At 38.5% G+C, this 25,377-nt stretch overlaps 1 protein-coding gene across 2 annotated transcripts in view; it reads left to right on the forward strand.

Annotated features, from left to right (window-relative positions):
* LOC139974132 (protein patched homolog 1-like) overlaps positions 1-25,377 on the forward strand; it is a 100,204-nt gene that overhangs the window by 48,148 nt on the left and 26,679 nt on the right. For both annotated transcript variants that reach the window (XM_071981073.1, XM_071981080.1), the window contains exons 4-12: positions 14,760-14,949; positions 17,783-17,852; positions 18,947-19,044; positions 21,036-21,144; positions 22,212-22,304; positions 22,846-22,967; positions 23,333-23,480; positions 24,248-24,379; positions 25,015-25,266. In XM_071981073.1, coding sequence (XP_071837174.1) covers positions 14,760-14,949; positions 17,783-17,852; positions 18,947-19,044; positions 21,036-21,144; positions 22,212-22,304; positions 22,846-22,967; positions 23,333-23,480; positions 24,248-24,379; positions 25,015-25,266 — 1,214 coding nt within the window. The remainder of the gene's footprint in view (positions 1-14,759; positions 14,950-17,782; positions 17,853-18,946; positions 19,045-21,035; positions 21,145-22,211; positions 22,305-22,845; positions 22,968-23,332; positions 23,481-24,247; positions 24,380-25,014; positions 25,267-25,377) is intronic.

Consider the following 25,377-nt stretch of genomic DNA (forward strand, 5'->3'; position numbering starts at 1 on the left):
AAGAGAAGAGAAGAGAAGAGAAAAGAAAAGAAAAAACCAACCTTGGCTTGTTTTGCACAAAGTGAAGAGCTAATTTTGATGGTGCTCAGGTTTTTTTTTTTTTTTTTTAAAAGGGGGGGGGGGGGTGAGAGGGAGGGCTTAAAAGACAACACTTTTCTTTGCTAAAGTACTGTACAGTTATCAGTAGCAAGACATAGTTTCATAAAAATTAAAAAAAATAATAAAAATAAAAACTTTATTGAGAGTCTGAATTTGAGCTCTATTTTAGTCAAATTTTTGCAGTGAAGGTAACTTTGGGTTTGAAAGGAAGTATTTTTTTATTCTGGTTAAGAAACATTTTGGGATGACAGTAAACCCTGACAGCTGAAATCTTAACTAACAGTGCAATTGCTCCTTATAATCATTTGCTGCATCATATTATCCAGAAGACTTTGCACTATAAAAACAAAAAAATTATCCCCAAGTAGTTTCATCTCAATTAGAAAATGATTACAGACTGATCGTGCGATGGTTTTCAACTTTGCATTCCATCACACTGGCCTTTGTCATTTAAGGTTTCTCGGTACTGCCATTCCTCTAATGGCTTGTTTTGACTATTTGCAAACAACTTTTGAGACTTTTGGGGTAAAGTAGGAAAACGGTACAAAACTCATCACTAATTAGCTGAGAGGAATAGGAGATAAATTCTGTCATGATTTTGTCGTTTTGCCCTCCTAACCCAATGGCTGGTCGTTACTCTCCAAAGGGTCTTCACATCCGTGGAGCCCCTTTACATCCGTTGAACCCCTTTTACATCCGTGGAGCCCCTCTTGGCTGTTTCCGTCCGGGTTGATGCTGACCAGTCTCGGCGCACTGTCCTCGTAGAAGCTGAACATGTCCACCGTTGTTACGTCTCAAGAGTTGACTAGAGAATTGGGCACATACGTACATATGGTGCAGACACTCGCCCCACATGTCGAGTCGGGTACCACTTCGCGCATGACATTTGAAAGCAACTTTTTCCCTGCTCCGACTTATGTTTCATGCAGACCCCACATCGAGGAATGGGTTTGCGGTCGTCTTGATTTCCTCCCCGTTTCTGCTTGTTAGACGAAGAAAACCCGAGGACGACCAGGGGTTTGTTTTTTCAACATTTTGCCAAAGCTGTGCCATAATAATGAAATAATTGGAAACCAAAATAAAAGAAGAAGCTCCCTCCACTAGATTGACAGATTCTTTTCATAAAAGACAGTGCCAAAGAATCAAGAGAATGGGTGTCAATTATAATGATGATTGTGGAAAGTCTCCTTTAATCTTGTTTGACAGTTAGGTCCACACCAGAGCTGTTGCCTCCCTAGTGGTTGCATAATTGCTTCCTCCTCAGGATCGGATACCCCACCTCAACACCCTCGGTGTGAACTTTCTCTCCTGCTTCCGACCCTGTCGTGTCGGCTAAAAGGTGCACATCACTCCAGCTTTGCATATCCTTTTTTCCTCCATGGGTGGTCAATTGTTCCGTCTCGGGTTATTTAACATGAATGCAACGCATACTATTACCTCAGAACCAGTCGGGAGTCCGGCATCCGGACTCTCTCTCTCTCTATATCTCTCCCTCTCATTCCCGAGGCCGATGGACGAAAAGTCCCATCAAGTTGCTCAGATTGTTATTTTTTGCGGAATATGACGGACTAGACCTCAAACAGCATTGATTTTTGATTCAATCAACTCTTTTACTCCCAAGTCGTTACCTGCCAACTGAGTAAACATTGTTGGACTCCGGCTCAGCGAGGTGCCTTACGCTAACATTCCCCCATAATTAGCAAGGTTAAGGTCAGGGCACTTTGAGCAAGTTAGCACTGAGGGCGCCCAGCTGACAGCTTGATCACTTAAAGGCTAACATTAAAATAGAATCCCAAAATAACTTTTCGGAGCTGTTCTGGGAACTAAAAATCTGAGGTCTCATGTACATTACAGAATCTGTGAGAATGATTCCTATTTTCCTCGCTCCAAATACAAATACCGACATATCAAACCCACTACAGTATTGATGTTGTTTGTGTACATGTGGATTATCAAAAATCATGCTGACTGGATTAACTGGATTAACATAATTAACCTATTTCTTAATTACGTTCGTAGCATACGATAAAAAAGTTGCCTAAATTTAACTCTAATCATTTGGGAATAGGGGCTATAAAAAAAGGTTGCTCAAATTGTCCGTTATAACCTTACATACTGACAGTTAGAATCAATTGCAGCCCATGCACAGTTGTGGATAGCATATTGTAGCACACGTACAGTGACGGTAAATGGATTTTTTTGATGTCTGAGCAGAGTCGATGCATCGATAAGCGAGGGTTAAGAAGTTGAAATTTCAGATGAGTATAAAGAAAGGGGAAAAAAAGAAAAGAAAAAGAATGGAAGGAAAATCAATATATATATAAGCCAAAATTTGCTTAAATGCAGACTTAAAAATGTATTTATATCATTTGACTGATTTTGTGTGACTCTGCACAGGTTGTTTTGTTTGTCAGTAGTTAAAAGCCAGCAATACATCTAACAGACCACGGTCCTGGACCTATATATCTTATACGTATTGACTCTCAGGAGGAATAATTACTAGCGATTAAGTAGCAGCCCACTTTGGCAATGTCCTCAAAGAATACTCATAAAGTTGGGGTGAGAAGCACTTCGGAGCAATTTGCACCGAGCACGGCAGATTCGATTTATAACGATCATTGGTAGGACCACCGAGGTGTCTTAAATGTTGCACATTATACAGAAGTACCGTAGTACAGAAAAATGTCTGCTCTCTGTCATCATGACTTCGTGAGCAAGCAACTCATTTGAAATGGTACAGAGGGGTTCCTCCCCTTCTAGTCTTGGCGTCTTGATACTTATTTTAACATTTTGAGTATCGTTAGAACTTTCCATCACATTCTTCTAAACATATTAATTTGTGGCAAATACATTCTTTGTTGTAATTTTTACAAGTTTTCTCAGAACAAAGATTTTCTGTGGTTTTGATAAATTGGTAAAAGTGCAATAGTAGTGTGATACAGTTCTGTCAAATTTACCCTCATCACCCTGTCAAAATTCTGTCAAATGCACTGTGTGGGCTTTTGATTTTTCATCATCAGACGACCAATTATGGGTTTGGTACAATCTAAGTTTAAAAAAAAAAAAAAAAAATTGTCCCAAGGAAAATCTGTAAAATAATTACTTTCTGGAAAACTTCAGATCTGCCTCTTCACACTAAATACAGGTATTTTCTTTGAAAGCAGAATTTTTCATCCAAGATATGGGAGTTACAAAAAAAGAAAAAAAAAGAGAAAAAGTCTGGGCTTTGTGTATATATACCTGGCCAAATAATGATCCCTACAGACAGACGGACGAGCATACTTTCACATTGGTCTACACACAACATGATGGACAGGTTAGGAGAGAGGATCAGGTGTGTGTGGGCAGTCTCTGACACTTAAAAGTTAAATGATATAAGGTAAGGAGAAGTGTTTGGTTATGGGATGATCCCTTCTCAACTGAAGTGGATCCGGCTCTTTGTGACACTTTGGTTACAACCGTCTCCCTCTTCAAGGAAACAACCGCAGGTGTGAATCGAACAAAGAAACAGGTTAGGCCAAAGTATATAGAAACAATTATTGGAACTTTGTAGCAGACAATTTCAACATAGTCCAGCGAGAAGTAGTTCTCCTCCTCCTTCTCAGAAGACTAGAGGATTTGCTGCCGAGTGCTCAGTGTGAATACGGAAACCGTACGTACCGAATACTGCGGAAGAGATTAGAATTTAGGAAAAGAAAGGAGTTTGCAGTCAGTCTTATCTTGGAATTCGACAACGCATTGTTGTCAGATATCAACACGTACTTATTTTCTTTGTCTTGTAGTTTTGGGAAGTTTTGGTTAAAGTTTTGAGTAAAAGTGTCATTCACTCAATGTTCAAACAGTCATCATGGAACACTCATTTTCAAAACAGTTTTGCTGAAACTTTGTTTTCTCGATCTCATAGTCTTTAGAAACGGTTCGGTGACCAATTGTTTAGGTTTCAAAGCGTTCTCAAACCATTTATTACAGAGAAAAATGGAAAGCCTGAACATTGGTCAATATATTTTGATTGGTCTTGAATGGCAGGATGGATACAGAAGGGTTTGAAAAGTTCTCTGCTTTTTTAGCTGTATTATCATAAAAAAATTTAAAAAAATTGGTGACATCTTGAAGACATTTCAAGTTTTTTTGACCTTTTTTTTTTTCTCCAGCCGAACTCTTTTTTCAAATTCTACAAAAACTTTTCCTCCTCGCATGATTGCTCCTTCCTTCTTTCTTTCTTTCATTCATTGAACAGTCAACAAGACTGTGTTTTACAGTCCTCCTCCAACAAGTTCAGTTGCACATGCTGTTTATGCTATGATAATCCCCTTCCCACCACACACATACTGTGAGAGTAGGAACATGTGGGCGGCCAGAGAGAGAGGAGAGCTCTGTAGATTTACAGTTTTACTGGCTGCCAGTTAATGTGGTTGGAATGCCTTGTTCCACCTCCTTGAATGACGACCACACAGACAGTATCCAGCGTTTGAAATGGAAGGCAGCACACAGTTTGCTAGCAGCTGGCATCAGATTGCCAGCAGTCCTTGTTCCTCTCTCTTCCATTGCAGGCTCTGCAGTAAGTACATAGTAGTACGTACGGGTTAGAGTGTAGTCCCGAGCTACCACCAGGTAGCAGCTAGCTAGCTAGTGGTTCAGAACTGGAGCAGTGCCAAGCAATGAAGAAGAATAAGAAGAAGACGACGGAAGTTTAACCCTTGTAATAATATTTTCTAGGTCTGCCAATTTCACTGGCTCACCAGAAGTGGTGGGATTCAGTTTGACAGGGGGATATAATTTGTGTAGAAATTGACGTTTGGCAGCGAGTAAATTTAGCTACATGGGGATTGTATGTATATTTATCATGTACACACATGTAGGTAGGTACTGCAGTTAACGTGACTGAGTTGTGAGGGAATGTACTATATAGTCATCTATATAGATGGATGTACAGTGGATGTTAAGAGTGTGAGGGAGTTCATACTGTAAATAAGTTACTTTATATAATATTCAGTCATTCCAACTCAAGGGAATCGCATGATAAAAACAATAAAGTTTGTTGAAATTAAACAGCTAACTGAGCTAATTAGTATTAGGTGTGTTCACAAAATATTCAAACCCTTTTTTTTAAGGGGGGGGGGGCCTTGAATTTACTCCAGTTCAGTGTCTCCAAATTTGAACCGTGATGAAAAGTAATGATCTCAAAACAAAACATGTAACTCTTGTCCACCAAAATTGTTCCAGAAACCACAAAAATCAGTATAAATTTCACAAGCTTATAAGATCACAGTGTCACCCAGTCTCAGTGGGAACGAGCTGCCTTACTCCCCTCCCCTCCCCTCCCCACCTCCCCTCCCCCAAAAAACATATAGCACTTTGGATTGTTTTTGCTCAGAAAATGAAAAGAAGTCTGAAAAGAAAAATTACTTTTGAGAGTGGAAAATGGTTTTGTCCCCTTTGTGCAGCAATTGAAATGTAACTTGATTTATGAAAATGAAAAGCTCACTGAATGTGTGAAATGGCAAAGATAAATGATATTCTCAGGATGATAGATTTGTAAGTTTGGTCTCAAACACCTTGCAAGTTCCTACAAACTTGTAGTAAAGATCTAAAAACCCCCAAAAAGAAGAAGAAGAAGGGAACGAAACAAGCTATTTGAGAGTAATAAAATGTTTTGTTTGACGTCGTCGTAAAAGTCATTGTTAAATAGTGACGCCGTCGAGGTTGGTAAGTTGCAGGTGTCAAACATTTTGGCTCGACCCCGGTCTCTTGAAAAGGGACCACCCCACAATGTGTTGTACTACCAGGAAAAAATGGGAAACTTTCAGACAATTGTTGACTTGCCCGAGCTACCTCTCCAGATATATATGTCTATATCTCGAGCTCACTCGAACCTTTTCGTCGCAACATGAGGAATGTCTCGCTTTCCACTAAAGACTATACAATGCCTGCCTCTTTTGCCAGGCATTCCAGCTCGCTGATTGAGGCTGCCTGGCTTTATTCATGCTGATGGAATTACTCTGGGATGCATTGTATCTAATAGGTCATCCTATGCAACTACTTTGGACTCCAATGGATTGGTCCTTTACATCTAGACAAATAGAGTGAGCTGTTTACCACCAGAGAGGAGACCAGAGTAAATATATCCAGCCAATTGGGGATTCTTGTCTTGTCTCAGCGACAATCAGGCCCTCCTTTCATACTTGGTCAAACTGCCTTTAGCTAACAAATGAATTCTTTTAAACTATGTTTTTTTTAAGGGGGGGGGGGGTGGAGCTCTAGCTAATCAAGTTGGTCCCAGCTCCTCTGTACTTCATTATGAGAACACATTTGGTAAAAAGAGAAACCCCTTGTTGATCAGCTATATTGGATGCAAATGTGGTGTTTTTTTTCTCTTCTAGCTATAAATTATCTGTATTTACAAATTGCACTAGTCAGTATATTCTCATGTACCTGTCTCATCTTCACATGTGCACTCTGAGATCTACCAGGCGTACAATGATTGGTTAATACATTTGGGGTCGTCACTACGTCATGTGCTGTACACATCGACAGTTTGACATCACTATACACTGTGTACAGTATCCCCATTCATCAGAGCTATACCTTTTAAAGTGACTGTTCCTTATTAAAACAGTTTCAAAACTTTTTGTGCCCATCATTTTTCCTGTCTCTCTAACTCTGTTTTCTGGATCAGTGTGGGCTATCGCCTTGGGCTTGTTTTGTTTCTTCGAACTCGCATTATAGTCCAGGTAGCATCCAGATATATATCTAAATGACAGAAACTGCTGCAAACAGTTGTCAACGCCTCTGCTTGTTACGGAGGTGTGTTGGCTAAGGATTACCAAGTACATTATAGGCAGCCTACATGTTGGTTTAAATTATTCAGATCCTGTTTTTAGAGGTCTGAATCTCTGTCAGGAATAAGCTTCACAAAAGGCTGATGGTTTTAGCAGAACATGTGTTTCGTGTCATCCTAGCGTTCAAATCAGTGTTACGCAAACTCAATTCAAAACAATTTTTTTTTTTTCAAAGCAAGCAATTTTCTTGTCCTGGACAATTGTTCTTGACAGACATCTAAAGATCTAATGTCATTCTCGTTAGTCCGTTTGTCAAGGTGTCTTTCAAACCTTTCATCATCACAAATGGGTCTTTGACTTTCAATTTTGGAAAATTTATGGATTTACCCATTACCCACTTGATCTGTTCAATCTGTCTGTTTTATATATTTTTTGATTATAATTGTGATGTATATATTTGTGATGTATTTCAATGCCCCATGATGCATTTCACTGTAAACTTAGCAAAGCCGAAATATATACAGGGTCTTCTTCTTTTGGCAATAAAGTACATTGTCATGATCTATGTAATTATTAATTATTACACAAAATTTCTGAAGAATGTTGAAACGATGGGTAATGGCAGTCTCATTCATTTTGCGAGCAAACAAAGGATCTTAACCACATAAATGTATCCAATTATATGTTAAAATATCGCATTACATGGCTTGGGTCATAGACTGGAGCCCTCAAAGTAACTGTAAAACCCAACAGAAAATTTAGCTGTACATGTATACATAAATCTTCTTGGTCAACATTTGTTCTACAATTATCTCTACTTTGTGCCAAAACAAGAATTTGTTTTTAGCTTTGACCGCCAGTCTTCGTTAATTACAGTGTAGAGAATGTCATCGTCTTTTCCTTCGGGATCAACATTTATTCATGTGGATTTCAAAATGTTAGCCTGCCAATTTAGCCTGCCAGAAACAAATAACATAAATAGGGAACAAAAAAATGGGGGTGGGTGGGTGTTAGGAGGAAAAAAAGAGGTTGACAAGGCTGAATAAGTTCCCTCTATCATCCCTCCGAATTCCTCAGGTGCTTTGGGTTTTGTGGCCAGAGAATGGAAGCCAGTGTGATGAACAGAGCTCCAATTTCTGCTACAAAGACCATTGAGAGAGAAATCAGAATTCTAAGAATACCACACAGAGCTAGCATTGTGTTTGAGTAAACTGATCACCACTGTATAACACAGGCTATATGTATGTATGTATGACCAGGCAGGAGTAGTTGTTCCATAACAACTCCCTGGTATGACAGCACTGGCAAACTTAGTACTAAAGTACTGTAGGAAGAGTGAGAGAGTACACAGGGAGCTGGGAGAAGGAGGTTGAGGATGGTGGTATGCATGCAATGTGTTTGTTTGGAGGCTACTCTGTAAGTCTTGACATAAAACTAGACATATCAAGGATATTTGAAAACACAAGTGGTAGAAAGGGAGCTGGGGGTGGGGGAGGTGTGGGGAGAGGGAGGAGGTGTGGGTAGAGGGAAGGGGGGTTTGAGTATATTTCCACAACAATAAGAGAGGAGTAGTACAGAGTAAAGATGAAACAAGGTGGTGGAGGAGGACTGAAAAAAGCATTAGCTTGTACAAGCAATCCCCCTTAAACAGATAAACAGTACAGATGAGCATAATACAACAATAGAGGAAAAGAACAAAGAAAGAAAAAAAACAAAGGTAATTAACAACTTACAAGCAATAATGAGTTACAAAAAAAAAAAAATGACCTTTGCAGTATCTCCTCCTTGCAAAGGAATTTGTGATGCCTTAATGACGTCACTCCGTCATGATAACACATGAGCAGTCTCGATACGTTCGATTTGGTGCCTTTACTTTTTTTTAAGCACCATTTCAGTTCCTCTAAGAAAAGTTACTTTGCATGTACTCTTACTGCCCACCAACTTCCCCTCCCCCCCCAAAAAAAAAAGAGGGACAAACTTTGGGGTACAACTTTAAGGCACATACTGCAGTTGAAAAATTAACTGAAATATCCGTTGGTTGAGTGACTGAAAAGGTGAATCAAGAGGAAAATTTGTATTTGATTGATTAAAGAGGAACACATTGTCAGCATCCTGCTGACACTTGCAACCAATTCACCCCACGTGACGTTCTTGAGATATTTATAATTGGAATTGGTCACAGTTTGTAGTATCTTATTTAATGAACTTCATGTTAATCAGGTGTGAAGTCGATAGCTGCACACTTGGCAGCAAAATGCTTTTGTGTTTTACTTCATTACTCTAACATTAATGCAATGGCTTTGGATTGGATAGGTTTCCAGGCTCTTGATCATTCTTGGATGTGAAGTTGACTGAATGACAGTGATTGGATTCATACTGATGTGAAGTTGACTGAATGACAGTAATTGGATTCATACTGAGATACATCCCTATGGCTTTGTATTGGATAGGTTTCCAGGCTCTTGAAACATTCTTGGATGCGAAGTTGACTGAAAGACAGTAATTGGATTCATACTGATGTGAAGTTGACTGAATGACAGTAATTGGATTCATACTGAGATACATCCCTATGGCTTTGTATTGAATAGGTTTCCAGGCTCTTGAAACATTCTTGGATGTGAAGTTGACTGAATGACAGTAATTGGATTCATACTGATGTGAAGTTGGCTGAATGACAGTAATTGGATTCATACTGATGTGAAGTTGGCTGAATGACACTTAGTGGATTCATACTGAGATACATCCCTATGGCTTTGTATTGGATAGGTTTCCAGACTCTTGAAACATTCTTGGATGCGAAGTTGACTGAATGACAGTGATTGGATTCATACTGATGTGAAGTTGACTGAATGACAGTAATTGGATTCATACTGATGTGAAGTTGGCTGAATGACACTTAGTGGATTCATACTGAGATACATCCCTATGGCTTTGTATTGGATAGGTTTCCAGGCTCTTGAAACATTCTTGGATGTGAAGTTGACTGAATGACAGTAATTGGATTCATACTGATGTGAAGTTGACTGAATGACACTTAGTGGATTCAAGATACATCCCAATTTTGGAAGCAGAAAATTGTAATTAAATTTTGAAGGAGTCAAAGATTTTATGTGCTTCTATGATATCACACCTGTCTGCTTCAAGTTGACTTCTGCTGCCGAACGTGCCGACGACAAAAGACGGTAGCACATTCATGTATCTAATGGGAATAGCATGCAAATTTCCCAGGACGCTTAGAATCGGTTGTTCATCTGTCAGATGTCAATTTACAGCTTTTGACTACTTCCATTTGAAGTTTACAAGGAACCAGAAAACATAGTACAGTTGCACATATTTCTGAGATGTTTACACAGGCTCTGCAAAGAGTAGGGATATGTTAATAATGCTTAGTTGTCTCTCTTCATCCCTCCCTCCTCCCTTTCCTCCCCTTCTCCTCCCATCTCCCCTCCTTCTCCTCTGCTCCCATACCCTCTCTACCTCTACCCATGTCCTTAACCTTAAAGAGTGGCAGAACCTGTGAGAGTTTTTCGATGGGAAACCAGTTCATGTCGCGCTATCTTGCAGCTCAAGAGCTATATTTAACTGAAGGAACCGTGGCACGTAGGAGATGTAGGAGGAAAGCTGTGATTATCATTAAACACAGTCAGTGAACACGAAAGGGATGACTGCCTCTCAGATGTCTTTAAAACTAGCAAGGGTGACAAACACAACTCCCTTATTCAAGACTCGGTTTGACAAGCCAAGAAGGTCATTCTTTGACCCTCTCTTATTCCGTTGATTGGTCTGCGGGTTGGTTGTTAGAAGGCAGCGTTGTCAAAGAGTCTCCGCTGTTTTGCCCCCGACTCAGCTCTGTGTGTTTGGCCGGTATTAACGTAATCAGCCAGCCTTTGTGTGTTATTGTGATGCGTGCTGCCTCGACTAAAATGTTAAAACCGATCCAGTCTTTAACGGATGGCTCCAAGAGGATGACCTGTGAAGTACTGTGCTATAGTGAAGGTACTCCAAGCTGCAGAGAGGTGTGACTGGTGGACCAAGGCCCTTCATGGTGGGCTCTGAAATCTTTATATAGATGCCTTAATTATTGCTTAATTTCAACTCTAGATTAAATAGCTATCAAACTTTATGTAAATAGATATATATATATCAGTACATGAAGACTTGATTTAGAAATCTTTGGATAGATCTGTTGGTGCAAAAATAAGGACAAGAACAAGAAGTAGAGACAAAAACTTTTGTTACCTTGAGTTACCTTGAATTAATTTTTATGATTGTTTTTTTTCAAGGTAAAAAAGACTTTCCCAAAACATGTTTGAACAAAGGCATATATATATATATATATATATATATATATATATATATATATATATATATATATATATACAGAGCAATGTATTTTGAGATGATAGATGCAAATAAGATGTTTTGACATGCTGATAATGAAAAACTTGTGAAAGGAGAGATCAGGAACTAGATCTGCAATTTGGAACACAAGGCTCTCCCAAATGCTAGTAATATGTCAAGGAAATTGTTTTCTTTTTTTCATTTTCATGTAAAATTTGAGCTATAATAATAAGCTGTCATATCTTACTATATATATTTGCAGTCGCAATAGAATCCCTTTAAGTCAATGCCTCATTAGCTAAATTATACCAATTTTGTGTTTCAGACAGTTGACCCGAATGAACTTGTATTACAGCAGCCTTCAGGGTGGGCTATGGCTATGGTTGTAAGTGTAATGCAACACCAGGGGATTGACTCCACCATCAAAATGGCAGGGTTGACTCCAAGCAGTAATGAACTTGAACAGTTGTGACTCAGGATTATGATTTTTTTTATTTTTCTTCAAGCGAAACAAAAACTTCCTCGAATGTGCAGGGAGCAATTGTTAGGCAAAGGTTATTCTTCGCTACACAGTACCAAACATAATTTGAAAATAATAGTTCCTAAAAGTGAAGAGGGGGGGGGAGGGAGGAAGGGAGGTGGAGCAAACCAGAATTATTCAGAGTCACTTCACTATCCGGTCGTTGTCGAGTGCAGTCATTACCAGTGGGTTTCTTTACTCAGTGCTTTGTATTATCTTGGTAGGGCAAAAGGTTCACTTAACTTCTTTCAAGTCACTTCACTTTAGATAACAATATTTTGCTCATGAGCCATGACTTGTTACAAACAACACTGCTGCAGGGTTAACCAACTTCTGCTAACTTGTACTTAACAACATTTGAATACCGAACATAGTTTGAAAACTGGAATTATGTATATATTTTTCATGCTTCATAGCAAAAGCTATTTAATATACCACCATGGGGATCGTTTCCAGGGTAACAGCTCCCATCTTACTTACTGCCCACCCTCCCCTCCCTACCTGTGGCATGCCACCTTTTGCTCGCCTCCTCCCTTCTGTGGAGTGAGTCCTTGACCTCGCCGGCTAGATTCTCTCTCAAAATTGTTGGCTTATGGAGGTCGTGACTTGGGAGTAGTCTTTCATGTGGCTGTCAATATTACCTTAATCAACAAGGGATGGATTTCATTTTCCCTCCCAAATCAAGAAGCAATATATTTCATATTTTTGTGGTTTTCTCTGAATAAGGAGATCTACTATTATTCTTGGTCAAATATTGTGACTATTATGTTTGGGGAAACAATGATGGTGGTTCATGCATGGCAGCAGGGAGGAACATGGAACAAGGCTGTGGGTGCTTTAAATGTGGTGTGGTCCTTCCATCTTCGTGGATCATGGAACTCCGAAGGGCAACAACATGTATGACACTCGCAGACTAGTGTTTCTGTGGTGTGGTATTTCTGCAGTGTGGCCTGCCTTCATCATTGTAAATCATCAAACTCAAATGCTAAGTGTAAAATGAAACACATGCTCTCTGGTATTTCTGTGTTTTCCTTCACAGAATTTCAAATGGTAGAATCTTGTGGCAGTACCCAAAAAGACAAACTTGACTGCTTCTTGTGATGGTTGCCATCAAATTATTTCACCCTTACCTGTCTCCATTCAACAAATGCACTCCTATTATATACCAAGCCCAATAACTAATACTTACCTCTCTGCTGTCCCTACTGACCTACTTCTGGGTCTGGTACATGACTTCCATCAATCTGAAAGTGTTGGGGTTTTCATTGTAGTGAACACTACAGGTTTGTGTGGATTCAAGCATGTTTCATAATTCAAAGTTTTCTTTATGTAAGCTACACTTTGGTGCTTATATGGTCAACTTGGTCAGAACTTCTATAATGGTATCCCAGTTTACCGTAACATAAAATGTGAGCTCTGTGGTGTTTCTATGGTGTTTCTGTGGTGTCGTTCGCAATGACACTGTACAAACTGAAGAAGAAGAAATGTTTGATTTCAATCCATTTAGTGTTGATATAGCCATAACTGTCCTAAACTCCAAGTAATTAGATATTAACGTTGTAATATGAATTAATTTAACATTTTGTATTAAATTGTTTGGGATGGTAGGCTGACTGTACACTCCTTCACAGATTATTTGTTTTTACTGTCTTACTAGCTAGCTCTGTGTGTCTTTCAAGAGTATATCTCAGGATCGTTTTTAAACGGTTAGATGTCAAGAGTAAGAAGATGGTTTTACTGCTCGTGGATGCTGCTGTTGGTGATAGTAGTACCCTAAGCCTCATAGAAGAATGTTTGTATGTGATTTATTAACACTTATGTCAGGAGGTCCAGAATGGATATTGGGGTAATATAAAAGGGTTTTACAGTTTGTTTGCAGCTTGAGGCTATCTCTCTTTGAATATTTTTTTATCTCCCAGAAAGACAGACAAAATTTCCTGCAAAAGTATTGTGCATGGCCCATGGTATATATATGGAAAATGGTGATTTCTTGCTGTTGTCGTGTCGTGTTTTATTATTCAATGTAAAGTTACAAAAATTGGGTTGTTATTGGCTGAGATAAATATTTTGCCTTTTTGTGGATCTGGCCTCCTAAAGGGTATTTATATTTATAGGGTAAACTGTCTTTGTGTAGCTACAGTGAAGCATGGAGCTATTTCGTTAATAGCTCCATGAGTGAACGAACAACACGATCTATCTGTGGACCAAACAGTGCTAGATGGGTAGGCTAATTCAGGCCTCCTAAATTATTTACAAAGTTGGTATTGTGAGTCACAATCAAGAGTTGGGGTACCTGTACAAATAGATTGTTATGGTTGTATGTATAAAATTGTGCTTCAGATTTGTTTCCCCCCCCAACCCCCGCCCCCAAACAAAATGGGGGCCATTAATTGTTAACTACAAAAGTTACCGACTTGGAGAAAAATGTAGAATGTATGAAAAAGTTAACCTTTGTTTGATCAATATAAGCTCAGTTGATATAATTAGAGATTTCCAAGGTTTAAATTTAATGTTTACAACACATGCACAAATTAGCAGGAAGACAACTTTCAAATCCACTGATTGGATTTACTTTGTAGAAAAAGGCTCAAAATTTTACAAATTTGTATTTGCAATAATGGGAAACTCGTCAGTATAATATGTCGGACCTCCAATTGCAGGCTTGATTTTCTTTTGTTGTGAATCTGTGGATCTTTCCTGAGGAGGGAAGCCCCCCCTCTTGGCTTCCTGTTTTTTCTGTGTCTCTTTCTGTCTTTTTTGCTCGTTGATCCGTGGATCTCTCCCGAGACGGCTTAAATCTGTAAGGTTTATGTTAATTCCTCGTTGAATTGCTGTAACCTGTATCGTGCATGGCCGTTCCGTGTCGTGCATGCATGTGTGGCTTGCTACAGGTATAGGCAACAAAGTTGACATTCTATTTTGTGCTAATTAGATTGCATGGAACAACAGACGTTTTGTCAGCTTTATCCAATCAACTATTAAAAGAACATTCCATCTTTTCTTCTTTTTTTACTCGACAGTTGGAGGACGATTACAAAGGGAACTAGACTACACAGAGAGAACTTTAGGGGCGGGGGAAGGGACTACAAATCAAATAGTATTGCAGACTTCCAGGCAGGAGGGAGCTAATTTACTCACCAAGGAGGCTTTATTACAACACTTGGAGTCTACAAAGTTAGCCACTCAAGTAGAGGTTCAAATGTTTGATATGTAAGTTCAATATTTCTTCTTTTCTAAAATGTATTTTCCCTTTCTTTTGGCCTTTGGTTACTTTTCTTCTTTCTTTTGTTTATATATTTATTTCGTTTGGTTGTGTTTGTTTGTTTGCGACGATTGCAGTGTCTGTATTTATGCTTTTGATGTCCAGCTTGTATGTGGATAGATCTGAAGATATGCAATTTGCCCATCTGGTTAGTGAAACCTGTACTGATGTGTGTGTGTAGCTTATATATTCAACAATCAATGAACATTCAATTTATTTTGGTTATTTTAGGGAAGAGAAATGATATCTGAGGTATTTCTGCCATTAATCTTTTTCACCAGATCACCCCCCTTCTCCTTCCCCTCCCCTTCCCCCACCCACCCCCAGCACACAGATTTAGGTCAAAACCATTTCTTCGTAGCTCACTGTACAGATACCCTACCTGCGGGTAGCTTCTCCTGATTGATTAATTTGGGACACATCTTCTCCCCTTAATGTCTTCAAGGAGCCAGGGAATGTAACAACGTGTGAAGCCTGGTAGGAAGCCGAAATTACTTCCAGGAATGGACAGTTATATTTAGCCAAACATCAAATTGAATTTGCTGCATTTGGATGCGTGTGCGTTTACGGGGTTGTGGGAATGTCACTTGCAAGATCAATCGTTTCGGCATCCCCACTTTTTGGAAATTATGTACATGGCAAGTGTAAGAGCTTGTAGGAAACAGGTTTTTGCAAAATGACAGTGTCTGGCTTCAGTGACAGATCTAATTTGAGATAAATCCCTTCCGACTTTATAGGCATGCAAGATTTCACACTGCCAGCACAGTCGAACAGCATGCCCAAACACTTCACGACGAACGAGGTATAACAACCCGTTGCAATAGTTCCTTGACCTTTACAGAAAGTGCAACATGTATGTGGCTGTTTTTTCCTCTGTAGGGATGTATATGTATACATATTTGTAACTTGAGAACAACACACTGACTGCTGCAGCTACAGTGCATTGGTTTATTGGACAGAGGGGTATATATATATAGAGATGGGTATCATTTAACGAAATTAATGTTGACATGTTTCATAATTTTTTATTGGCCTTGAATTTCCATGTTTCTGCATTGCCAAAGTCCCCCCTCGTTAAAATGGGGGGGTGGGGGGAGGGACTGATCTTTTTCATTAATCGGCGTCAGTACAGTAACAGTAAAGTAACTAATTAGTGTGGCATGGGGTACAAATGTGTGTAGCTTGGCATTAAGGGCCCGTAGATGTATTAAACCTTTGATTTACCATAAAGCACCCATGCCCCCAGACAATGTGGGCTCTTCCTCAGGAAAAAGTAAAAAAAGAAAAGCATCATCCATGTAAATAAAGGCAAGTGGTCTTTACATCTGGGTGACATTGATAATTGACTTTTGATATGTTGGTCAAAGACCACTTTAGATATGAAACCCTGTTACGAATAAATAATATCCCGGCCAATTTTGTCTCCCGGGTACCTTCCCCAGTTTGTTTCACTTGATGTAGAGTTATTTACAAAGCGCACTTTTTCTTAAGGAGCATGCACCTACTTCCTCTTCCCAGTTATCTGCTCAGAGGTCTGTTGGCTTCTTCTGAATCACTAAAGGGTCGGTGAGTTCCCCTTCCCTATCCTACTGCTGGAAGTTTTTACTGTACTTATTTGCCCCTTGCCCAGCCAGCTCCGTGGACATTGAACTCCCTGTGGCTGTAGCGGCTTCTAACCAGAGTTTAGCTACCTCTCAACTCTTCGGATGATACCTGGAACTTGCAGGCAACTGTTGAAATGAATTAAACACTCTGATATATCAGTAACTCCAGGAACGCTAGCTAACTTATTAAAATAGCAGTCAGAGATTATAATATTCCAGATCAATATAAACAAATATCTTCTAGACGGTGTAATTACCATGTATAAATGCTAATCTTTAAAAATTTCGAAATAATATGCTCTCTGCCAATCCGCTACTCATTGCATGCAAATGAGCCTTTTACTCTTTGAAACGGGGCTCAATCTTTCTTTTAGTGTGTGTGGTGGTTGCAGTCCCTCTGCTAACATTAACACAATTTTGAAAGAAAAAAAAAAAAGGGAAAAGTGTGCCAGATATTTAAAGAACATTTATCTGCCTTGGTTATTAACTTCACACCTGAGACCTGGCTAAATTTAACCCTTTCATTGGTAAAAAAAAAATTGGATGATTTTTCCTTTCAGAGAAAAAAAATGTTAACTTTCATTGGATGGCTTTGGCCTCGATTAACAGTCCACCAGACAGCTGAATAGATGTTCTGAATAGTAACAGTGGCAAGGCTTTAGCCTGACACCCATCTGTCCCTCATGGCCCCAGCTCTGCTCTCTGGTGGTCTTCACTTTAATTTAATTATGGTGTATGGAATGTGGCATACCTCTACTAGTTTTCACTCTTTTGGTGCAAAGTGGAATTTCACAAATCGTTTTTGTTAAAGCCCTTTTTCTTAAATATGAGAATATAGCTTCTAGGGATGACAGGAAAACCTGGTGGAAGTGTGAGGATAAAAGTCCGGGGACAATTAGGGGGGGGGGAAGAAAAAATGATTATGTAAGAAATATATCTGGAAGGGTGCTGCACACCAGATGTGATGAATCGACTCAATGAAAGCATTATGCGTCGTTTCGTTTTATCCACCTCTTCTACAAATTAAAGATTATCCACTGTAGCTCAGTTCAGACTCTTTGTTTTCCAATTAACATGAAACAAGGGATCATTAATATTAAATTGCATGCACCAGATTGATAACCAGTATTGTAGAGTATACTTGTGAATATACCTCTTCCTTTTTTTCGATCTTCAGAACCTGGAAGTTTCGAGATCTTTGTTACATTTCAGAGTATACCAGCTTTGAAGAATATCTTATTGATGATGTAAGTAGATCATCTAATCATCAATCAATATTATTTGAACGACATGAGAACATATATTTAAAGAGCATTTATCTGCCTTGGTTGTTAACTTCACACCTGAGACTTGGCTTAATTTAACCCTTTCATTGGTAAAAAAAAAATTGGATGATTTTTCCTTTCAGATTATCCACGGTAGCTTGATTTAGACTCTTTGTTATTAATATTATAATATCTGTTATAATATCTTATTGATGATGTAAGTATACCATCTAATCATCAATCAATATTATTTGAACGACATGAGAACATATATTTAAAGAGCATTTATCTGCCTTGGTTGTTAACTTCACACCTGAGACTTGGCTTAATTTAACCCTTTCATTGGTAAAAAAAAAATTGGATGATTTTTCCTTTCAGATTATCCACGGTAGCTTGATTTAGACTCTTTGTTATTAATATTATAATATCTGTTATAATATCTTATTGATGATGTAAGTATACCATCTAATCATCAATCAATATTATTTGAACGACATGAGAACATTAATATTTTTTATGTGAGTGAATTATTGATGGACTTGAATATTACATCTAGCTTTCCTGTAACACTATTTTGAAGGATGTTTAAGTAAATTCCTGCTGAATTTCTCAATTCCAGCATGAAGGTACAGTACTGTATACATATATCTATGTATATAACTAATACATAACTGAATCCGCCAGGCAAGCAGTTTAAACCCATTTGGTGATTTTCTATAGTTTTTGTTAGGTATTGATTATGTTAAGTTTTTCCTTGATATATGAATATTAACAATATATATCAATGTCTCTTCTCCCTGAGTTTAATTATCTTAATATATATTGTACTGTACCCAAAATTGATCACACCTCATACATGTCACCGTGGAAACTTTGATATAAGTAACCAAATAATAGTTTCAAAGTTTCAAATAATGAAAGAAAGAAAAAGTGAACACACAGTAGAAATAAATGATCAGAATTAATTAATATGTACGTCGATCAATCAATCTTGTATAATACCGTCATGATTGTTATGCGAGGCGGTGATGGGGTGGATCATTAATAATGCCTGTTTTTGATTATTTTGTTTTCAGATTGTCGATAGGTTGATACCGTGCACTATAGTTACTCCTTTAGACTGCTTCTGGGAAGGAGCGAAACTACTGGGACCCGAATTTCCCATTCATATTCCGTAAGTACAAATTTCAAACTGTACACAAAATGTACATATTCTATAAGACCATCTCTTTATGCACAATAGGCTACAAGGAGGCTGGGGGGGGGGGGATTGTTTTAAACTTTTAATTACTCGTCTTAGAACTGCAGCACATTTTGAGCATTTCTATGTTCCAAATATGCTGCCCCCTCCCCCCCCCCCAGCTCTGGAGGATTTTATGCTAACTTTTTCAGGTCAAAAAGTTGAGGAAGTACAACAATGCATAAACTGTCATGTTGGCCTTTTGTTCGGCAGAGAGAGTTAGACATACTTTGATTATAAAGCTTGTAAGGACAGGGATGATGCGCAGAGACTTTGTCATAAGGTGAACTCATTTCCAGGACCACCAGGGTGTTTTTAAAGCCAGATGCCAGCCCATATGGCAACTTTGTATATTATCTTGTGTACGCTATCCTGTTGACACCTCTCTACATGTGTGAGAGAGGCTGAGAGTGGTGCTCACACATTGCCCTGGAACAAGATGTCTCTGTTGCAAAGCATTTATGGACCTTTTTTTTTTTTTTTGATCTTTTTTTTTTATCAAATTTCTGAAATCTTGGTCTTTGGAGGAACGTGACTCTAACTAACTGAGCATATAAAGTACAGTTGTTACAGGTGTGATAGCTATGTATACATACATATATATATTGTGTTTGAGGAATGAACTGTTGTAAATTTCAGTACATGTATAATATGTAATATATTGCTGCCTGTTTTGGAGAGGGAGATCGAAGATTCTTTAATTTAATATCCAGTTATATATACCAAATTTCTGAGTATGTTGGACATGAACTTTAAGATATTCTGGACGATTGTATAACTAGGGTTGTTAAATGAGTTCTATGAGTGTGAGCATACTTAATAATTCTAGATGTGTTTGAGCTAGAATGTTTGTAAGTATGTTTGGTATTCTTACTAATTCTAGATGTGTGGGAGGCTATAAGTGTGTGGGTATACTTCTGCATACTTAAAATTTGTAGCCGTATGTGACAACTTTCTATGTATATTCTATATATTTGTGAGTATTAGTAGCATACTTGAATACAATTTCTAAATGTGTGTGACAACTTTCAATCTTTGTGAGTATGCTTGGCATACTTATATACAACTGCTAGATGTGTGTGACAACTTTCTATGATTATTCTATATATTTGTGAGGATGCTTTGCTGCATACTTGAAAGAGTGGTGCTGTCATGGTAACTTGGTCATGGGCTCTTTCCATTTTTTTTGCCAAGTGACCTACTTACCCCTCACAGGTTCTGTAGCAATTCTTGTAACCTAGATCACAAAAGGAATTAAAACAAATCAAGGGGGCGATGGATTTGCTCTCCATGAAGAACAGAGCAGAAAGAGGTCACCGATGTTTCCGAGTCGTGTGTCGATATCAAAGTGTTTTCTCTAAACCTCTACGAATCTCCTGATGATTTTGGAATTTTGTTCGTTTGAGGGCTTCATTCTTCCTCGATTGAAATCTTTTTTTTTTAGTTGTCTTGTTCACGTTCAAACCCACCGGCAGCTATATATATATGCATGCAAGATTTCTGCTTGTCACACCTGTCTATTTGAGTATCTGCTTCCATCAGGAGAAGTTTTTTTTGCATCTCGACTGTCGTTATTATTTATCGTGCGCAGAGAAAACAGTACACAGTTTTTTAAATGGAACTGACACGATTGGCAATAACAATGATACACTCAGAAATCGCTGTTTGCTTCAATTTACCTGGTTTTCTTAGTGATCTGATCAGCTCCCTCAGAGATGAACTTGTACTGGAGGCATCATAAGGAGAAATAAATCGTTGGTTTGATCTGATAAGGAAATTCCTGAAAGTACACCTGTGACATTCATGAACCACAAATTATGTTGCGTTTAGTGTAAGATCTTATCTTTAAAAACAAACAAAATGTCTTCTTTGGTTATGGTTTTTTTTTTTTCCATTGTTAATTTTTTTTCCTTTTCTTTTTGCAGAACATACAATAATACATTCAGGTGGACAAATTTAGATCCAGTAGGACTCATAGATATTTCTGAAGCTTACAGAGAATACCTTGAACCCATGCAAGAAATGTTTAATAGTGTAAGTTATTTTCATGCAACTTTTTGTAGGCTCCTATATATATGTGATGTGAAGTGGTGTCTTTGTTTTTACTCAGTGTGTACCCTGTTATCGGAACGAACTAGTTTACAATTATGAAGTATCATAAAAATGTCATTGTTATGATGGAAGCAAGGTGTGATAATGTTTGCCTTACGTATTTGCAAAATAGAAATCTCCCCCCTCCCCCCAAAAAAAAATAACAGTGTGCTCACATGCGATACATGTGAAACATCTTGTGTTTTGATATTGTTTTGAAATGTTGAAACAGATAGGCTTTCATGGTGGAGTTTGTTGATGAAATAACCATGCTATTGCTATATGAAACATTACAAAATAGTTTTCACCCACAAGAAAGGTGCAGTTAGCTGGTATTAACCTGTAATTAATTATTCATAGCAATAAAATATGTCCCAATTCTTATTACATATGTGTTAAACGGCAAATATTTAACGTAATTTGAAGAAATCTTTGACATTTTCCAGTATGGTTTTGACATATATTCTTTACCACTATGTAAAGCATCTGTGCAATGAAGCACCGAGGATTGAATCAATATCCTTCATTAGTCGTTAATTAGCCTTATTCGATGAAAAAGTCTGGGCCGGGGTTATGGGAGGGGGGGGATGTTGTAACCTGGTGTGATCATGTGTGACCGTTAATAATTATTATAATTTTTAATATATTATATTAATGTATTATATATTAATATTTTATATATATTTAATATATATAATATATTATAATAAAATATATTGTATAATGATTTTATAGTTTTTAATAATAATTATGATTACCTTTAATAATAATTAATTTTAATAATACTCCGTAGCTTTGAAAAACAAAAAGTGCTGACCAAAATTCATCAGGCTGCTTAATGAAGCAAACTAGCATGATATATGCCACTGTTTGTTCATTAGTGATTTTGTAAATGCGAAAGATATCACACCGCAGACAGTGACCTTTGTTTTAAATCCATTTACATCTGTAATATGGAAACCTGTCTACAAATTAACAACACAAGATTTTGTTTCTTCCACACACTGCAGACGGGTATTGGTCACGGGTATGTGGATAGGCCGTGCTTAAATCCACAGGATCCGGAGTGTCCGAAAACAGCTCCAAATAAAGCCAGTGGGCAGGTGAGTCTTTGTGTTTTGTTATTGCAGCAGATTCGCAGACTTTGAAGACCCACAACCCATGATCTCCCGTGAGGAATGAGCCACAACCCACAGTCACACCCCCCTCCACACCCCCTCCACACCGCTGCATACCCCTCCCCCTACACTACCAACATTGATGCTCAGAATGCATGACTACTCACTTGGACTTAAGGCTTCAAAATATGGCCTAACCCATCTTCTCGGCAAGCTCTGCAAACTGTAGACATATTTTCCTAAAAACCTTAAAAGGGTCGGTCACCCACTTTTGGGTTGTGCCCTATAGTGTGTGGACTGTCGTTCTATGGAAGGTTACATTATTTCCCTTTCTGAATTTGTGTACCACAAAATGGGCAGGGCGTGGGGCCACTCTCCGTGAAAAAGTGGCCGTTGGTTCGAAACCAACAGCCACTTGAGTGAAACTGGGGACCATCTCACAATTTAGCAGTCCTTGAGATTTGACAATGAAATATGCATATTAGTACAATAATTTCATGTATTTTTTTGTTGATATTTATTCCAGGTCCCAGATATTGGTTATTTTCTCACTGGTGGATGTAAAGGATTTGCCAAAAAGTTAATGGAGTGGCCTGAGGAATTGATCATTGGTGGTACTTTAAAAAATTCAAGCGGGTATATTAAGAGGTAAGTGTGGCGAGGGCTTGGGGAGGTTTGGGATAGGATATGGGGAGCGATTGGGAGGGGTGGAGAGGGGGAGATGGGAGAAAGGGAGAGAGGAACTTAAGTTTGATGGAAATTTGTAATTTTGGGGAAGATGAGGGATGCTCTTACAAAGCTAGCAATACAGAAATTTTTCAATTGTTGATAAATACCTGTTGAAGCTAGAAACTTGCATGAAACAAGAGTGAAAAAAAAAATACAAAAATATTTGGATGGAGGGGAGGAATCCTTCATCAAGATGGGATAGAGATTTGATCATTGTGGTGGATATGAAATTAATGTCAGAACAGATTTTTTTAATAATTTATCCGTCTTTCTCTTTTTGTCAGTGCTGAAGCACTGCAAACAGTTATACAACTGAAAGGGGAGCAGGATATGTACAACTCCTGGCGGAACCACGATAAAGTTGCCGGCACACGATGGTCCAGGGAGAAAGCCCTCGAAGTCTTAGATGCTTGGCAACGCAAGTTTACGGAGGTATGTCATTTTCTCAGACACAGTGGTTTTGTGCGTTTATATTGTACGCTTGTTTGATTTTTTGGTTAAATTGCCATAGGTAGGGGAGAAGCATATGCAGTCGAGTTGGCGTGTGTATGTGTAAGTATGTGACGTCCTAGCTTGTATACACAACTTTTCAGGGTAGGCAACCTCTGCATTTCACATACATGGCATGTGGCTTCCACATAATTGGTACAAGAACCCTATTGTTTTAGGTGGAGATCAAAGGTCATTTGGGGTCAGCAAAGGGCAAAAATGTGAAAATCTTAAAACTGCTGTATCTCCAGAACCTGAACGTCAAAGGAGCTCATATATGCATGGTAGGATAGCCTTAAGGTAGTGTAAAGTTTCTACCCAATTTGAGGTAGGGCAGAGTTCATTTAAGGTCACCATGGGTCAAACTTGAAATCGTTGTAAACACGATATCTCCAGATAGGCAACTTTATTGGCTCTCATATTTTGCATTTGACTTTCCTATAATGAGTGCAAGAACCCAATTAATGATATTTTATCCATAAGAACAAAGCAAGTATGTTTGTGCTCAGACTGGGTCACAGTTCGTGACGGATGGAGAACGAACGAGATTCACATGTGAATAATCATTGCGTTACTAGGCGGGCAACTTTGTGCTGCGACAATATCACATCCCACCCCCCCCAAGAAAAAAGGGAAAACAAGAATAAGATTCACATGTTGGAAGTAGGCTTCACACAGACTGTTGATCGAATTTTATTTCTCCCTTCCAGACTGTACGTAACAGTTCCAGTGTAAATTCAACTCAGGATGTGAACGCGTTCACATCGACAGCTCTGAATGATCTCTTGGCAGAGTTTTCAGAGATGAGTGTAATACGGGTAGCTCTAGGATACTGCCTCATGGTGAGTTCACCTATGTGAATATATATACTTTCCAACAAGGAAATCTCATTTGTTTTATTAATATTAGGTCATCAGCATCCTGTTGTTATGTTTAGTGCCATTTCTTGACCTAGGATGAAAAAGGCAAACTGCTTGCTTGCTTGCTTATTTAACGGGTTTGGTATATATATATATATATATCTATATAAATATGATAGTAGATGTTTCTGGTGTTTAAGGTTGTTCTAAATGAGAGTCAGTCCTAAATGATCTCCTGTGGATAGGAACACCTGTTATGAAGGTAATATTTAAGGCTTTCATGGGGTACTTTGTTGGCGATTTGAAAACTCCAAAGCAAAGACAGAAATTGGTGGAGCATCACATTAATGTAGCCTTTGCGCTGAGTTGGCTAAATATGAATAGAAACTTGATATTTTAAATTGTCATGACAATGTTAAATTTTGAATGATGAGAAAAGAGGGGGGTGGGGAGTGAGTGGAGAGAAAATGTTTAGAATGGAATGGAAGTATTTTGTGCCTCTAGTTGCTGCAAACTAGATGTACTCGAATGTTTCGTTGGCATTTTTTTCTTCCATTTTGCATAAAACTCCTCGCTTTTGTTTTGTGACTGTTCCGCATTCTCCTCCTCCCTTGCAGGTTATCTATGCCTTCTTAACCATGTTGAAGATCCACGACGGAGTCAAATCACAGGGTGGGGTGGGGCTAGGTGGAGTGGTGCTGGTCACGTTTTCTGTGGCAGCATCTCTCGGTTTCTGTGCCTGGATAGGTATCATGTTCAACGCAGCCACAACTCAGGTGCTTCCTTTCTTGGCATTGGGAGTCGGGGTCGACGATATGTTCCTATTGGCTCATTCAGCCACATCAATACCTTCTGAAATTCCATTTGTGGTAAGTCCCTCCCTCTGTGGCAGTTTCATTTTCATTTGGTCACATTTTAGTTTTGCGATTGTTGAATTTATTAACTTCATGTCACTCAGCCTCAAATCCCTTGAAGTAGCC

This window comes from Apostichopus japonicus, chromosome 2 (genome assembly GCF_037975245.1).
Source record: "Apostichopus japonicus isolate 1M-3 chromosome 2, ASM3797524v1, whole genome shotgun sequence".
Lineage (NCBI taxonomy): Eukaryota > Metazoa > Echinodermata > Holothuroidea > Aspidochirotida > Stichopodidae > Apostichopus > Apostichopus japonicus.